The sequence below is a fragment of the Macaca thibetana genome, chromosome 10 (assembly GCF_024542745.1).
Source record: "Macaca thibetana thibetana isolate TM-01 chromosome 10, ASM2454274v1, whole genome shotgun sequence".
Lineage (NCBI taxonomy): Eukaryota > Metazoa > Chordata > Mammalia > Primates > Cercopithecidae > Macaca > Macaca thibetana.
Genome location: NC_065587.1, coordinates 32,676,315 through 32,693,781, shown reverse-complemented (window position 1 = coordinate 32,693,781; position 17,467 = coordinate 32,676,315). Strand labels below are relative to the sequence as shown.

Sequence of the window (17,467 nt, the reverse complement as noted above, 5' to 3'; positions counted from 1 at the left end):
GCCCCTCCAGGTTTCAGGGCTGGCACTGTGGACCAGTGCGGCCCACTGCCTGCTTGCCAGCCCACAACAAAGCTTCTGAGGTGCAGAACCAGTGGCCTGAGCTCCAGGGACAGGAAGCATCTTGGTGTGGGGTTCTCGTGGTGGCACTTGCATGCCCTAGTGCACAGGGGCAGGAGAGGAGGCTCTCTTGCCTGGGCCCTTTCTCTTCTGTAGCAACAGATTGGGAAGTCTGCCATGAGCATGGAGAGTGCATGGCCATCCCGTCACAGCACAGGTTGAGTGCTGAGCCACCCCCAGCCCTCCCTAGCCCGGCGGCTCTCCCCAAGGAGGCTTCCAAACCCTTTGCTCCCTTCGTACCCCCAAACCCATGCTTGGCTGTCACCTCTGGCCCTTTGCACCCCAGACTCCTCCCCAGCTGCACATTCCCGGGATTCCAGGGATCCGGTGCTGTGTGAGGTCATCAGGACAGGGCAGTCTCCCCAGGGACAGAACCTGTTCACATGGAGTTTCTGGCTGGCAAAAGCTTATTCTCCAGTCCGAGCCAAATGCTTGCATGACTTTTCCCCCACGGAGGCACTTGGACAGGAAGCTGGTTTTTCTGCACAGCCAGGGGCACTGACTGATCCCATCCTGCCCGAGTGTCCTCCGCGTGGCTCATAGGCTGTGGAAAGAGGAGCTTGGCCCCATGGGGACATGCCAGTTCAGAGCTCTGGCCTCCAGCCAGAGGGACACCTTCCTCTGAGGCTCATGGCTGTGGCATGAGGTGCCCAGAGAGCCCTGGCCAGGCAGCCCCACTCCCTGTTGCCCCAGGGCAGCTGCCTCCCAGCCTCGGTGAAGGAACAAGGAAGGGCCCCTGCCCAGAGCCTTTGGGCAGCAGAGGCCAGACACCCCCACCAGGAGTTCAGAGGCCCCAGCATGCCCCCATCTCCTCCTCCCCACAAGCAGCGCATTTCACTCACTCAGGAGCTGGGCATGCCCCGGAGGGGCCCTGGGCAACCCAACCCTTCCCTAAGCTTCCCTGTGGGTGAGGGGCAGGCAGTCGTCCTGGGGACTCCATCTCCTGGGCCCAGCCCCCTGCTCTGAACACTGCTCTCTGCCAGGCCACCCTGAGGCCTTGTGAACACACCCTTTTACCCATATCATGGGATCTTGCCCACAGGCCACAGAGAAGGCCAGGGTGCAGCCCAGATCCTTCTTGGCCTGGCGCTGGGCTTCTCAGGGAGCCAACACTGTGGCCACAGCTACCCTTCCCTGGGTGGACACTAGGCTTTCCCTGTACCCCTACTGCAGTGTCCTCAGATGAAGGTGGCCTGGTCCCCTGCAGAGGCACAGCCACCAATCGCATGCACAGATGGGCCCATACAGGGACAAGCACAGGACAGGAGACTGCAACAGGATCCGGTTTATTCTGCCTTGGCAGGGTGGTCCTGAGAGTGGTGGGTGCCACCCTGTCCCGGGCGGAGGGAGGGCCCGAGGGCCAGTTAAGGCCAATGGCGGGAGAAGCGAGGGGCTGCAGCCCCTGGAATGCGGTGAAGCCAGGCCGAGGCCCGGAGGCAGCTGTGGTAGGCCGGGGCAGGGTGGAAGGCACCGGACTGGGACCGGGCCAGGGCTACAGGGCCGAGGACCCAGGCCACACGGGCACCCCGGGAGGCGGGGCACAGGTCACATGACACAGAACATGAAACACAGGCACAGGGCTCACAGTATGCACATGGACAAGTGGGCACGGGGTCACAGGCCAGATGCACACCCAGCCATGGCTGGGCCAGACACCAGGACACAGTGGTGGTGTCAGACCACAGGGGGGACACATGGACTTGACAGCCACAATGCACAGACCAGGCTACAGAGCTCGAGGGACGTGGGAAGGGCCTTTTGGCACTACTGCACTGGAATCATGTGAGACAAAGGTGGTGGGGCACTCTGGAGGTGCCTGGGGCGGTCCCCTTGCAGCCTCTCTAGGCTTAGTCTGTCTTCCACACTTTGTTGAGCAGCTTCACCACTTCATCATAGATGATAAACACTATGGCCACATCCAGGCAGACCCGGCCCAGGCGCGGGACAGTGCCCTTGTAGAATCTGGGTGGGAGGAGGGGTGGGGAGAGGAAGGCAGGTCAGTGCAGTGTCCCTGCACAGGGCAATCCCCAGATGCTGAAGGGGGAGGCACAGAGGCCTGAAGGGGACGGCATAGGGCGTGGGAAGGCCAGGTAGGCCCGGAAAGGTCTGAGGTGGGGACAATAGCCCTGCCCCTCCCCTACTCACGCCTTGAGCCCCTCCTTCCTCAGGATCTGCAAGCCGCAGTCCCACGTGTTCCGGTATTTGTGTGCCTCCAGGCCCTGCGGGACATCAGCAGGCAGGGGGGCTCAGCAGCTAGCTCTGGCCCGGTGCCCCCTTCCCATCGCATTCCCAGTCCCCGCACCTGCATCCGGGTCTTAATAACATCCAGAGGAGTGTTTCCAAAGACACTGGCTGCGCCTGCAATAGCTCCGAAGACCCCAGTGATCAGAGGGTTCATGGGCTTGTTGGGGTTGTCCCCTGGATATGAGGGGTAAGGTGTGGTCAGAGGGTGCCGGGAGGAGCCTGGATCAGCACCTTAAAAGGTGGGTGCCCGCCGCCCAGGGGTGGTCTCAAGGAGAGGAGAGCAGTTGGCCCTGTGCAGAGACAGGGCCCTGTGGTGCAGACACACCTCGGTACCAGTTGCGCAGGGAGGTCATGACGAAGAAGCGGATGGCCTGGTTCGAGCCCTGCTTCAGGACGGTGGCTGTGAGGCCCTGGTACGTCCCCTTCAGCCCTGGGGGAAGGCAGGCACGGGTTTGCCCTGCAGCCTCTCAGGCCCTGGCTGGGAATTGGTGTGTGTGGAGGGTGGGTGCTGCACAGAGCCCAAGGCAGGATGGGAGGTGCAGGCCCTTCCCACCCTGGCCCAGGTCCCTGAGCCCTAGCTGGAAGGTCCAGTGGCGCACCTTGTTCCCGCACAATCTCCCTAACCCCGTGGAAGAATCCTCTGTACTTGGGGTTTGGAGAAGTCTGGTCGTGGATGAACTTCACCTGAGAGAGAGAAGCAAGAGCGCAGGTTCTCGGCAGCCACCTGAGTGGGTCCTGGTTAGCAGGCAGGCCCAGGGCCCATCCAGGGTGGAGGAAACTGGGGCTGCAGCTCTTCCCCCAGAAGCAGTGTAGCCAAGGCCGCCCGGGGCCGCCCACACGGACCATGCCCCAGGACACAGGGCAGCCCGCACAGACCATGCCCTGGGACACAGGGCAGCCCACACGGACCATGCTCCGGGACACAGGGCAGCCCTGGTGAGCCGCCTCTACCTTTACGTTTGCCGCTCTTTTCCAGTTTTCGCAGTGAACGCGAAATTTTGTTTTCTGCTTTATAAAAGCATTTTGTAAATAAGGCTGCCTTTAGCATAGATTCAGCCTCCACGGATGGCCCTTCGTGGCAGGCGTCCTGCTCCAAGGCCCCGCGGTCACCCCGCGTCCAGGAGACCCTCCCCAGCTTGCCGGTTGCCCCTGGAGCACCGGGCCAGTGCGGCCGCCAGTCTCCGTACTCCCTGCGTGTCCGGGGTCCTCGCCAGCACCTTCCCCACCTTGATGGTCTCCATGGGGCACACGACCACCACGGCCTCGGCCACGCCGGCGCCTAGGCCACACAGCAGCCCGCGCGTGCTGTCCAGCCGTCCCTGGGCATCCCGCATGTGGTTGCTGAGGAACTCGAACATTCCGAACCTGGAGGCGGGAGGCGGGTGAGAGGAGCTGCCGCGGCCGAGACCCTCCTCCCGCAGCAGCCCCGGGCCGGGCCTCACCTGACGGCTGCCTTGGGGATGGAGCCGTAGAGCAGGGAGCTGAGGCCGCGGTACAGACCCAGGACGCCATGGCTGCGGACCGTCTGCCGCACGCAGTCCCCTGCGGGAGGGGGCCGTCAGGACCCCACTGCCCTCGGTGCCGCCGCCCTGGGTACCCGCCCCCCGTGGCGCCGCGGCCTCCCCCTCCTCACCGATGCCCCGGTACCGCGGCGGGTGCGAGCGCTCGTCCAGCTGCAGCTGCGTCTTCACGTACTCAGTGGGGAAGGTGATGCAGATCTCGATGCCACCCGCCAGGCCGCCTGCAGGGACCGGGCACCGGCTCCTCAGACCCCCGCCCGGCCGCTGGCGCTCGGGCCCCTCCCCCGTCCCGGACTTTGCCCGGCGCGGCCGCCGCGCCAATGTCGCGGGAACCTGGGCTGGGGCCCCACGACTCCATGCCCCCACCCCGTTGTCCCGGCGAGGCGCGGGGGTGACAGGCGGCAGGCGGGCTAGCCCCAGCGCGCGGGGAGGGGACCAGGACCGCGCCCCCCCGACTCCCAACCCAGGGCCCAACCCGGAAGTGGGGCGGGGCCTCAGTGTCCCGGGCCCACCCGGAAGCGTGGCGGGAGTGGGGTCCGCATCCCGGAGGGGCCCACCTGCCAGGATCGCCTTCCCCGGGTGCGTCAGCTTGGCCTTCCCGGACGCAGGCGCGGCGGCCGCCAGAGCGCGCGGGGCGCGGGGCGCGGCCATGGCGGGCGGGAGGCCGGGCGCCCAGTGGCGGCTTCGGGTCCGAGCCTCCTGAACTCCGCGCTCGGTCCGCGGTGGCGGCAGCGGCCGGTTATGGTCCCGGGGGCGGGGCGGCCGCGTCAGCTCCAGGTCCCGCCCCGCGTGGTCCGAGTCGGGCCCCGCCCCCAGCCCGCCCCAAGCGGGCCGGGAAACTGAGGCCGGGGCGGGGCGCGCCGAGGCAGGCGTAGGGGCGGGGCCAAAGCGCAGCCAATGGCCGAGTCTCTGGGCGACCGCGAGCGGCGGGGCGGGGGCGGGGCTGCGGGAGGCGGGGCTGCGAGAAGCGGAGCCGTGGCCCAGCCCCGAGCTATGGGTCAAGGTGCACAGTATGCCGCTCCGCAGGGAAGCGGGCCTCGGGTCTGCGCGACTGGCGAGAGCAGCGGGATCCCCGGGGATCCGGAGGCCAGGGGCATACCCTCCCCGAAAACACGTGGGGCTAGCCCAGTTCCTGAGGAACTCTAACGTTTCGAAGCTGGAGGAGGAAGGCGGGTGGCCGGTGAGAAGGGGCTACGCCGCCGGCTCCCCCTCCCGCAGCGGCCACGGGCTGGGACTCACCTGCCGGTTTCCACCCACACCTTTCCCGGATTTAGAGTTCCTGCATTCAGCGAACAAGGTCCGGAAAGACCCCAAATGCAAGCGGCTGTATTCTCCTAGGCAGCTTCTCTGGGCGCAGGTCCCACACCCCCAGAGGGCCCAGCAAATCTTTAATGGACTGCGGGGCCTAGGAAACTGGCCCCTGTCCCTCCCACCCACACCAGCACCAAGCAGAGCACCTTTGCCTGGATAAACCGACTTTAATATTTCAGATTGCCAGGAGGCTCAGAGTCCTGTTATGAGGTCCGGTACCTCCAAACAAGACGTGTTCACGTAGTCTTCAAACTGGCCTGGAGGGGGCAGCTCCAGCCAGTCGGGGGCGCCCAGGAGGAATCCCTGGCTCCAGCAGGAGGGCCCAGAGTCCAGACCCTGCTGGCGGCTGAAGATGGTCTTGCGCTGTCAGCCTCTACCCTGGCCTCCCCAGGCTCTAGGATGGCTCAGAGGTTGCCATCATTGGGTTTCACCAAAAATAAATATTGTCCAGGTGTCCCTGCCTCCCACTGCGGTCCCCTGTGCTGCTGGAGTGACACACTCCTTGGAGAAGTTAGTAACTCTGCAGGTAGAGACAGCGCCCACTACACGCAGAAGTTGTACATTGGAGGCTGGTGAAGTTGGGAGCACAGGCATATCCATAGGGGAAGCTGGCAGGGCCTGCTATCAACCTCAGCTGCTGGCCTGCAGAGGGGGAAAGCCCACAATGAGCAGAGCTCTTCCTGCCCATGGGGGTCCTCTCCTGGCTACCCTGAGTAGCTGGGGCCCAGGAAGCAGGGTCTATAGGACCAGCCCTTACCACCCAGAAGCTGAGGCACCGAGAGAGTAGGCACCCAGAGGCAAGGAGTGTGTGGTCAGCCAGAGAAGCTGGCCTGGCTAGAGGATAAGCTAGTCCCCAAATGGGACACTTACTTAGTGCAATCAGCTGGGTCTCATTCATGCCCATCAAAATCTAAAAAAACCAGAATGGCATTAATGGTGGAGGGACACACTCAGCAGGAGGCTCGAGACCCACCAGCATGCTACACACTCACACCACATCCTCAGGCCTGCGTTGACCCAGCAGTGTCCCAGCACCCCACAGTCTCTCCAGTCTGCTCGACAGCCAGGCTGCCCTGGGCAGGTTCTCAGGTGCAAAGTTCCTCCCAGCACACACCAGCAACAGCCTTGCTGCCCAGGGGCCAGGCCCAGCAGGACACAGCAGCAGTTCACAGCTAGGCAGGCAGCCCCATCAGAAGGCAGGCACCCTTACAGCAGGGAGGACAGTGGCCATGCCAACATTCCTGGACGTACACATCTCCACACCCAGCAGCCAGTGGGATCCTTCCAGCCCCCACCCATCTATTCCCATCCCCATTCAAAGCCCAGCCAGGAAAGGGCAGTGGGACTTTGACTCCCTCCCTGCTCCCTCCCCAGGGGGTTGGGGGCTACAGGTGCCACCTACCAAACATGAGAGGGGCCGGCTCCATCACATGCTCCTCTTGCTTGTGCAGACTCTCCAAGGCATCCAGTCTGTCCACCTGCAAGGAGGCGAGAGCATGTGAGCACCTGCTTGACAGAGTGCAGTCCCGGCCTCTAGGTGAAAGTAGAGTGGAAGGTCAGGACACAGGGCCTCCAGGAGAATGACAGTGGAGGAGGTGCACATGGGCAGAGGTGGAGTGGCTCAGTCCTCACCCCATGCACTTTTATAATGCAGCAAGGCATGGAGAGGTGAAGCCTCAGTAGCTGGGCTGAGATGGAGCAAAAGGTGGGGCCCCCAGAGCTTCCCAGTGGGGACTGGGGCAGTCAGTTGTTACAGGCTGTGAGTGTGGCCTGCTTATGGGGGGCCAAGTCCTCCTCTGGATACAGGGACACTGCCATTTACTGACTTGCAGGGCTGGGATGTGCAGGGAACACTGCCTGCTGCTGAATCCAGTCAGTCTAGTCTGCCCGCCCCTCCAAACCAGCAGAGAGATCATGTGGCTCTCAGAGACAAGTCACCTGGCACCTAGACACTTCACCTGAGAAGTACTGAGGACAAACTGCCTCCTCACTCTTCCCTGAGGCTTCGCCAGACACTGACCCCACCCATGGCCAGAGAGTGAGGCGGCAGCACTGCACTGGAGGGGCGGCAGCAACTGTGCAGCTAAGATCCCCTCACAAACACACTGAGTAAGAAAGAGAAACAAGAATGTGCCCCCATGAGCTGGGGTCTGGGGGGCTGAGAAGTGAGGAGGGAGCAGGGGGCACACTCGCTGACACCTAGGGTGAGGGGTGAGCTAGGCCTGTACCCTCCCTAAACTGGGAGAGTGCCGGGGGCATCTCAGAGGGATGGCCCTTGAGCTTCCCAGATGAGCCACGAGGCCCTGGGTCCAGCTGTCCACCAGGAAGGGACTGTGCTTCTTGTCTGTGCCCTCATTCTCCCAGCACTGCTGTGTGGAGTCAGCTGGGCCCCAGCTCAAGCTGACAATCAGCTCACAACCCCACGCCACTGACTGGGAAACCCCTTGCCAGCCCCCTCCTCTCCTTGAACTCTCCCCATGACAGGCGTCTCATCTGCCCCGGCAGAAATAGGTGGGCAGCAGCAGGGCAGGTGCTGCAGCAGCCACCACTTCCCAGGGCCAGTGGAGTCTGGGAACCCTGGGCCAAGGCTGGGCAGCCACAGTGCAGACCAAGGTGATAGTGGCTGCTAACTCCATCATCCACAACAGAAAGGGAATGTGCTCCTCAAAGTCCTGGGGGATCCCCACAACAGTACTTTGACCCCCACAGGATGACATCCCTGAGGCCTGGTGAGCCTGAGTTCCTCTGACACTAACCCACGGACCTCTACCGCCAGGAAGAGATTCAAGCACATTCTTCTTTCCTTGTGCTGGTTCTCAGAACACAGACTACTTTCAGGAAAGACACCTGAGGGATGGGAAAACCCGCTCATCATGGTGAAAGCAGCTTCCACAGGCACACACCAGACACTGCACAACGCACACCATACACTGCATACCACAAACCACACACCACACATGCTGCCTGCAGGGAGCTGCCATCCACTGTGGTGGGGGAACCAGGGCCCTTGTCAATCCAACCAGTCCATGTCCCCTGGCAGCCCATGCATCTCAGGCCATGTGGCCAGGGCTGTCCCTTCCTCCCCACCCCTTGACAGTCATCAGGGAGTTTCTCACTCAGGCGTGCTATGCAGATGGGATGGGGTCACACTGTCCTACAGAAGGGCGATTGCCTCGAATGGCCTCTGGGATGGCCTTCACTAGGGGTTGGGCAGCCGCCTAGAGGCTCTGCAGGCGGCAGGCAGCCCTCCAGGCACTTCCAGGCTAAAGCTGGCAGCATGAACTCACCTTCCTGTTTCCCTCCTACCTCCCACTCACCTGGGAGGCCCCTCCCTTCCCTTGCTCCACTGAGTGATATTTCAGCATGAGTGCCTTCCAAGGGTCTCCATCTGGCTTGAAGGAGATTAGATGGGCAAGTAGATGCTACTGGAGGTGACTTTTCCAGTGTTAGAAACAACAAACTGTACCAGATGACACTGCTGACACAGGTCTCTGGACAGTGGCTAAAGCTAGGTCCCAGCAGGGACTCCTAGGACTTCAACACCAAGGAGAGTTTTACAATCAGGTACTGTCACTTCAGTGAGGCAGAGAGTCATCCTCCCTATGGCCGTTAGAAAGATTCAGTGCATCTGTGAATACTCCTACTATGTGTTCAGCAAAACGCAGCTACTACCAACAGGTATGCTAACAGCTGCACCCCCAGATGCCACTGGGAGCTCCACGGAGAGCTGGGATTGCCAGCCACCTCACTGTCACCCTGATGAAGTCCAGGGCTGGGGATGAGCATGCCTGCTGTGCTCCCAGCAGTGTGCACACTGCGACAGCTGCACAACTGGAGTCTGCAGGAGGGCTGCTGCCAGTGGGCACTCCCCATGATTTTCTGGAGGGGCTTAATGTTGGGCAGAAAACCACTTGAGCATCAAGGAAAGCAGCCACTCCTGAAGGCGGGCCAGGGCTACCTGGGGAATCTGGGTTGGCCTCAAAGGGGCCCACCCTTAAGACCTGCGGCCAGAGTCACTGCTAGGGGTGGGCTGTGCCACACAGGGGCCAGGGAGCTGCAGCCGGCCCGGCACCTACCTTGCTCAGGTACTCCCTCATCACCTGGATGAAGTAGGGCATGGCCAAGTCCACGAGATTGTGCCTCCAAGCCAGCTCGAGCACCATGTCTGGGTGAAGCAGGTCATAGCAGGTGAAGAGAGAGGCTGCAAAGCACTCCCTCTTGCCTTCCTCCAGGAACCACTGCAGCAACTTCTGGGCTAGCTCAGCATCTCGTGACTCTGCAGCATGCTGCATGGCATCCTGCAGCCAAGGCAAATGGTTGCTTGGGCGTCCTGCAGGCACAGGCCTTGTGCCTGTAGCAGGTGGGCCGGAGGGCAGGGAGTGGCACCAGGCTCCACGAAGGCCTTCCTGCGCTGTGAGCAAGTCTGGACCCGTGGCTGAGCCATTCCCTGCACCCTGCTGCCCACTGGTGAAATGGAGGTATCACCTCCAGGGGCTGTGGAGGGGACAGGTGGCTCACGGAGGTGCAGGTGCCCTGGGAGACAGGAACTCTGGCCCCAAAGGCAGAGGGCATGCACTGGCTGCTCTGAGGAAGGCACTGATGGGGGTTTAGGGGTTGCAGGTGTGCTGCACTCAGGCCCATGGAGCGTGTGATACCAGGGGAGCAGTTAGGAGGGGTACAGCTACTGCTCTAGAAACAGCAATGTGCTTTTCTTTCAAGTGGCTCAAAAACCCCTAACTGCTATTTTCATCCTTGCAAATGTATTTGTCTAAGACAATATCATTCATAGAATAACACCTGCACCTGACCAGTCCTGAGGAAGCCTGCACTTCCTGTGGCCATTCTCTTATTTTCTAGCCCCACAGCAAGTGCTGGATCACCTGACTCCCTCTATGGCCCTCTATGGCAGGGGCTATTAGTACCCCTTTCAGAGACCAGGAACCTGAGACCAACATGTAGTCACTTGCCCAGGGCCACGCCACCTGGAGTTGGCCATGACCCACTGACTGTGACCTGTGCTCTCCAGGATACCCTGTGGCGGTCTCAGCTCCGCATCCCGCCATCGCCTGCAGCACACACCTCTGAGTTCCATTTGGGAGGTCCCTGAGGACACCCAGTGCCCACATCTGCATGGCCCCGATGTGCTGAGCCGGCTCCGTAGAGAAGTCTCTCCTGCCGGCACACTGCTCACAGAGCGCTGCCTCCCGCCCCACACTGTTCCCACAAAGGCACCAGGATTCGGACCCGCAGGTGAGAGCTCCAGGTGCCTTTGGGTCGCCGCTTTGAGGACCTGTGATGCCCGCTCATCTGTCTCCCTGCCGTGCCCTCCAGTGGCCCAGCCTACCCTTGCTGACTTGTCTTCCACATGTGCCTGAAGTGGGCACTGCTGTTCCTCTTCTGTGGGCCTTGGGGACTGTCTCACTGGCTTCCCAGAGGACTTCCAGTAGCAGCAGCCCCCAGGAAGCTCCCAGTCAATGCCCTGCTCCTGTGGCCTGGAGCTGGCTCGAGTCAGACTCTCCCACACCCTCCTCTCTCATAACCACCCTGGCTCATGCCACTCTGGGCAGCCTGATCCTGGTCCCCGTCCCTGCATCCAGCTCTCCAGTCTACACCTGTACTTCCGCAGGCCCCCGCTCTTCACTGGTGAGTGTGGGAGGGCCCCACTGACCGAGCTTTCATTTAGATTCTACTTCTGTCATCTGGAAATACATTTTTCTGTTGCTGGCTGGCTTGGTCCTGACTGGACACACTGTGACCTGGCCACCCCTCCAGGAAGACTCCAGGAGGCTTCAGCTCTGGCCTCAGGGCAGGCTCCTCCAGCGGCAGGGCTGACCTTGGGAAGTCTGCAGGGCCGCCTGCGCATCGGGGCTTATAGGCCTCATCCCTGCCTCTACCTCCTATACATAGCACCACACCCCAAGCTGTGACAACCAATCATTCCCTGGGGCCACAGGCACTCCTGGCTGACAGCCACTGTTCTGGGGGAAGCGTGCTCCGCCACTTTCTTTTTTTGTTGTTTTTTTTTCTTGAGATGGAGTCTCACTCTGTCGCCCAGGCTGGATTGCAATGGTGGGATCTCAGCTCACCGCAAGCTCCGCCTCCCGGGTTCTTGCCATTCTCCTGCCTCAGCCTCCTGAGTAGCTGGGACTACAGGCGCCTGCCACCACGCCTGGCTAATTTTTTGTATTTTTAGTAGAGACGGGGTTTCACCATGTTAGCCAGGATGGTCTCGATTTCCTGACCTCACGATCTGCCCGCCTCGGCCTCCCAAAGTGCTGGGATTACAGGCGTGAGTCACCATGCCCGGCCGTGTGCTCGGCCACTTTCTATCTGTGGCTTTGTGTCGTCTAGACTCTCTTCTGGACCCACGTGGCTCGGAGTGGGTGGCTGGCAAGGCCAGTAGGCCTCTGGCAGCACTGACAGTCCTGCTCACTCATCACTGCCTGAGTGTTGAGGAGGCTGTGTGTTTAAGCCCCTGACAGGGACCACATGGGTAGGACAGAGTGGCTGTGATCAGCCAGCCAAAGGCAGCCTTTCCTCAGGTGCGTCTGAACCCAGCTGTCTCCTCCCAGCAGCCAGGTCCAGAGACTTCCAGGTGCTGTCTCAGAGCCTCAGCAGCTTTTCCTCTCCATTCCCTCTGCAGGGGCTCTTTGGGCACCTCAGGAAGGACCACAAGCACTGTCACCAAGGGCTAGATGTCACAGAACAGTCCAAAACACTGGAGGTGACAACTGAGGGTGAAACTCAATGCAACACTGATTCCAGGGATCACAGGCCTCCATGGAGTCCCAGCCAACAGGCACAGCCCAGGAGCCATGAGAATGAAGCCCCTGTGCTAGACAAGAGGTGGCAGGTGTCCATGTGTCCTGGGAAGATACTCAGGAATGCCCAAGGCCAACTCCATAAGTAACACCCTCAGGTCAAGTCCAGAGTCTCTGGGCACAAGGGGCCCTTGGGAATTGGCTCAGCTGCGTAACACAGCACAGACAAGGCCCTCTTGTACAACTCCACCTCACCCCCAGGGAGATGTTCAGGCCAAGTAGAGGATGCTAATGCCTTCGGGGTCTTGGTGGTTCTTCCAGGCAGCCCAACCTGTCCAGCAGATGCCTGGATCCTGGTCTGAGAACTGGTCTGAGAATGATACTAAGAAACCTCTCACCAGTAGAAAAACACACTGTTTGTTTTTCCTCTCAAGTGGTCCTCCCACCTCAGCCTCTAAAGCAGCTGGGACTACAGGTGCACAGGACTATACCCAGCTTTGAAACAAATGTTTTGAATGTGATTTATTTATTTTTTTCCTTTTTTTTTTTTCCAGGGACAGTTTCACTCTGTCACCCAGGATGGAGTGGAGTGGCGCGATCTCTGCTCACTGCAACCTCTGCCTCCCGGGTTCAAGCGATTCTCCTGCTTCAGCCTCCCAAGTAGCTGGGATTACAGGAGTACACCACTACACCTGGCTAACTTTTGTATTTTCAGTAGAGATGGGGTTTCACCACATTGGCCAGGCTGGTCTTGAACTCCTGACCTCAAATGATCTGCCCACCTTGGCCTCCCAAAGTGCTGGGATTGCAGGCATGAGCCACCACGCTTGGCCTTTGAATGTGATTTTAATTTAGGCTTTTAAATTCCTCAAATCTTTTTTTTTTTGAGACAGGGTCTCACTCTTGCCTACGGAGCAGTGGTGTGATCATAGCTCACTGCAGCCTCTGACTCCTGAGCTCAAGTGATCCTCCCTTCTTAGCCACCCGAGTGGCTGGTACCACAGATGTCCATCATTACACCTGGCTAATTTTTTGTAAAGACGGGGTCTTGCCATGTCACCCAGGCTGGTCTCAAACTCCTGGGTTCAAGCACTCCGCCCACCTCAACCTCCCAAAGTGCTGAGATTACAGGTAAGTTCCCAAATCTTTATAGGAAGTAAAGTAGGTGTCAAAAAGTGAATCTTGCCACACTGTGTTTTGGTAGAGTGAAACTCACACGTAACTGTCGTGAAAAGAATCAACTCCCTAAGACTCTGTAAGTCTTTCAATGCAAACAGTTTTTAAGGGGTTCTAACTCACTCCCAATTCTTACCCTATGTTCTAAATATGGTCTCCCCTTAATGCCAATACCCCCACCCACCATGAGGATCCCCTGGTGAAGCTCAGAGCCAGGTCTCAGGAACAAGAGGGAAGGGGTGTGACCCCCAAAGCATCAGGAAGTATACCAAGGCAGGAAGGTGGGAGGAAACAGGGGCCCGGGCCACCAACCTTGTAGAGATGATCCTTCTTGCAGAGCTCCACACTCTGGGCCCACCAGTTATTGCCCTTGTACAGATAGGCTGCAATGCGCCTGAACTCCATCAGCTGATGCTTCTCCAGCCGCTGAGCCAGGCTGATGTTGTCAAAGTTGTCATAGGCATCGATAGATGCCCTTAAGCCCTAGGAAGACAGCCTTTCTGTGAGGGATGAGACACTGTGACATGGGCTGCCTACACATGGAGCAGACACCTTGTGTTACTTGATGGCTGCTGCTATCACCACGGCCTTAGAAGGGCCCCTACCCATACATCCACTGGTGTCCTGTGAGGCCTGCATACTTTCCTGTGCAAAGGCAGCCTGCTTTGAGAACAGAATGGCAGTTGCAGGGGAGAAGCCCAGCCCATCCAGGACAGGGCTCCCTCCTGCACACCCACCTGATAGTCCTCCTCCTCTGTCAGCAGGTAGTTGAGTGCCTCATTCACACTCTTGTTGTTGTGGCTCTGGACTGACCGCAGGTAAGGCTTCACCAGGGGCAGCTGACCTGCCTAACAAGTTGGGGTAACTGTCAGGGCACTTGGCCAAGCTTGTTATGGGGACACTAGGCAAGGGTACAGGTGGGCATGTGCGTGCCATCCACTTGAATGGTCCAGCTCTGGACCATTCAAAGGCACCTTCTGGACACCTAGAACCAAAAGACCTATACTCACACAAAGAGGACTGTCTGGGTGATTCAGTGGACGCCAATGTCACCAGAGACATTCACACCTCACAGACACTGGGGTTTGGTTCCAGACCACCATAATAAAGTGAATGTCACAATAAAAGAGTCATATTAATGTTTTTTTGTTTTTGTTTTGAGACGGAGTCTCGCTCTGTCGCCCAAGCTGGAATGCAGTGGCGCAATCTCAGCTCCCTGCAAGCTCCGCCTCCTGGGTTCATGCTATTCTCCTGCCTCAGCCTCTTGAGTAGCTGGGACTACAGGCAACCGACACCATGCCCGGCTAATTTCTTTTTGTATTTTTAGTAGAGATGGGGTTTCACCCTGTTAGCCAGGATGCTCTCGATCTCCTGACTTCATGATCTGCCCACCTTGGCCTCCCAAAGTGCTGGGATTACAGGCGTAAGCCACCGCGCCTGGCCAATTAATGTTTATACTATGTTGTAGCCTATTAAGTGTGTAACAGCATTATGTCTACAAAAACAGAGTATACACCTTAATTAAAAATATTTTAGCACTAAAGAATGCTAACAATCATCTGAGCCTGCAGTGAGTTGTAATCTTTGAGCTGCTGCACTCCAGCCTGGGCAGGTGAGACTCCGTCTCAAAAAAAAAAAAAAAAAAAAAAAAAAAAAAATGCCTCATCTGAGCCTGCAGTGAGTTGTAATCTTTCTGCTGTGGAGGGTCTTGCCTCAGTGTTGATGGCTGCTGATTCATCCAAGTGGTGGCTGCTGAAGGCTGGAGAGGCTGTGGCAATTTTTTTTTTTTTTTTTTTTTTTTTTTTTTGAGATGGAGTCTTGCTCTGTCCTCCAGGCTGGAGTGAAGTGGTCTGATCTCAGCTCACTGCAACCTCCACCCCACCCCAATTTCAAGTGATTCTCCTGCCTCAGCCTGCTGAGTAGCTGGGAGTATAGGTGCCCGCCACCATGCCTGGCTAATTTTTGTATTTTTAGTAGAGACAGGGTTTCACCATATTGGCCAGGCTGGTCTCAAACTCCTGACCTTGTAATCCACCCACCTCAGCCTCCCAAATGTTGGGATCACAGGTGTGAGCCACGGCGCCCGGCCTCTTTTTTTTTGAGACAGAGTTTTGCTCTTTCGCCCCGGCTGCAGTGAAGTGATCTGATCTCAGCTCGCTGCAACCTCCAGCCCCCGGGTTCAAGCGATTCTCCTGCCTCAGCCTCCCGAGTAGCTGGGATTAACAGGCACATGCCACCATGCCCGGCTAATTTTTGTATTTTTAGTAGACACAGGGTGTCGCCATGTTGGCCAAGCTGGTCTTGAACTCCTGACCTCAGGTGATCTGCCCGCCTCTGCCTCCCAAATTGCTAGGATTATAGGCATAAGCCACTGTGCCCAGCCAGCAACTTCTTTCTTTCCTTTTTTTTTTTTTTTGGGCAAAAGGAGTCTTGCTCTGTCGCCTAGGCTGGAGTGCAGTGGCGTGATCTCAGCTCACTGCAATCTCTGCCTCCTGGGTTCAAGTGATTCTCCTGCCTCAGCCTTCTGAGTACGTGGGATTACAGGTGTGCGCCCACCGTGCCTGGCTAATTTTTGTATTTTTAGTAGAGACAAAGTTTCACCACGTTGGTCAGGCTGGTCTCGAACTCCAGACCTCGTGATCCACCCACCTCGGCCTCCCAAAGTGCTGGGATTACAGGCGTGAGCCACTGCGCTTGGCCAGCGATTTCTTAAAATAAGACATCAATGAGGTTTGCCTCACTGACTGACTCTTCCCTTTATGTAAGACCACTCTAGACTTGCGTTGCATAAAACAAAACCAACAAAACAGACAAACGGATTGCTGTGCAGCATGCAATGCTCTTTGACAGCACTGCACTCACAGTAGGACATCTTTCAGAATTGATCTCAGTCCTCTCCAAACTTGCTGCTGCTTCATCAACTAGGTTCATGCACTATTCTAAATCCCTTGTAGTCATTTCAACAATGTTCACAGCGTCTGTCCCAGGAGGAGATTCTATCTTAAGAAACCACTTCTTTGCTCATCCCTAAGAAGCAATCCCTAAGAACTCCTCATCTGTTCAAGTTGGATCCTAAGATTACAGCAATTCAGTCCCTTCTTCAGGCTCCACTTCTTTTTTTTTTTTTTTTTTTTTTTGAGACGGAGTCTCGCTGTGTCGCCCGGGCTGGAGCGCAGTGGCCGGATCTCAGCTCACTGCAAGCTCCGCCTCCGGGGTTTACGCCATTCTCCTGCCTCAGCCTCCCGAGTAGCTGGGACTACAGGCGCCCGCCATCTCGCCCGGCTAGTTTTTTGTATTTTTTAGTAGAGACGGGGTTTCACCGTGTTAGCCAGGATGGTCTCGATCTCCTGACCTCGTGATCCACCCGTCTCGGCCTCCCAAAGTGCTGGGATTACAGGCTTGAGCCACCGCGCCCGGCCTCCACTTCTAATTCTAGTTCTCCTGCTGTTTCCCCCGCATCTGCAGTGACTTTCTCCACTGAAGTCCTGAACCCCCAAAGTCATCCATGAGGGTTGGAATCCACTTCTTCCAAACTTCTGTTAATATACGAATATTTTCCTTATACACTGGTGTCTTTACTTATTTATTTCCAACTTTTTATTGATACATGATAGTTGTGCATATTTATTGGGCATATGTAATATTTTGATACATATACACATGTGGAATGATCAAATCAGGGCAATTAGGATGTCCATCACCTCAAGCATTTATCATTTCTTTGTGTTGGGAACATTTCAAATCTTCTCCTTTAGCTATTTTGAAATGCACAATAATTTATTATTTTTTTGAGATGGAGTCTCTCTCTCTCTGTTGCCCAGGCTGGAGTGCTGTGGTGCGATCTCAGCTCACTGCAACCTCCTGGGTTCAAGCGATTCTCCTGTCTCAGCCTCCCAAGTAGCTGGGACTACAGGTGCCTGTCACCACGCCTGGCTAATTTTTGTATTTTTAGTAGAGACGGGGTTTCACCATGTTGGCCAGGCTACTCTTGAACTCCTGACCTCGGGTGATCTATCCGTTTTGGTCATCCACCCGCCTCAGCCTCCCAAAGTGTTGAGATTACAGGCGTAAGCGACCATGCCCGGCCATTAATTAGCCTAATTTCAATGTTGTTGTGTCTCAAGGAATAGGGAGGCCCAAGGAAAGGAAGAGGGGCCAGGGCACGGCCAGTCAGTGGAGCAGTTAGAACACATACAACATTTATCTATTAAGTTCCCCTTCTTATAGGGGCATGGTTTGTGGCATCCCAAAACAATTACAATAGTAACATCAAAGATTGCTGGTTGTGTGCACTGGCTCAAGTCTATAATCCCAGCACTGCAGGAGGCCAAGGTGTGA

General features: G+C 57.6%; 2 protein-coding genes across 5 annotated transcripts in view; both read right to left on the bottom strand.

Annotated features, from left to right (window-relative positions):
• Window positions 1-1,387: 1,387 nt before the first annotated feature.
• On the bottom strand, window positions 1,388-4,646 carry SLC25A1 (solute carrier family 25 member 1). Of its 2 annotated transcripts, XM_050746280.1 has the most exons (9): window positions 4,439-4,646; window positions 3,995-4,102; window positions 3,804-3,903; window positions 3,588-3,726; window positions 2,961-3,045; window positions 2,687-2,791; window positions 2,420-2,535; window positions 2,263-2,336; window positions 1,388-2,079 (listed from the first exon to the last, which is right to left on the bottom strand). In XM_050746280.1, exons 1-9 carry the CDS (start codon window positions 4,530-4,532, stop codon window positions 1,965-1,967), a joined length of 936 nt encoding a protein of 311 aa, XP_050602237.1. In that variant the 5' UTR covers window positions 4,533-4,646; the 3' UTR covers window positions 1,388-1,964. The 2 variants fall into 2 exon arrangements, with proteins under 2 accessions (XP_050602237.1, XP_050602238.1); XM_050746281.1 differs by lacking the exons at window positions 3,804-3,903; window positions 4,439-4,646 and having other exon boundaries at window positions 3,995-4,093.
• A 693-nt stretch (window positions 4,647-5,339) lies between these two features.
• Window positions 5,340-17,467, bottom strand: part of CLTCL1 (clathrin heavy chain like 1) — a 114,533-nt gene continuing 102,405 nt past the window's right edge. For all 3 annotated transcript variants that reach the window (XM_050746025.1, XM_050746026.1, XM_050746027.1), the window contains 6 exons: window positions 13,867-13,977; window positions 13,442-13,612; window positions 9,269-9,490; window positions 6,595-6,670; window positions 6,063-6,102; window positions 5,340-5,834 (listed from right to left, as the gene is read on the bottom strand). In XM_050746025.1, the coding sequence (XP_050601982.1) occupies window positions 6,083-6,102; window positions 6,595-6,670; window positions 9,269-9,490; window positions 13,442-13,612; window positions 13,867-13,977 (600 nt within the window). In that variant the 3' untranslated portion in view covers window positions 5,340-5,834; window positions 6,063-6,082. The remainder of the gene's footprint in view (window positions 5,835-6,062; window positions 6,103-6,594; window positions 6,671-9,268; window positions 9,491-13,441; window positions 13,613-13,866; window positions 13,978-17,467) is intronic.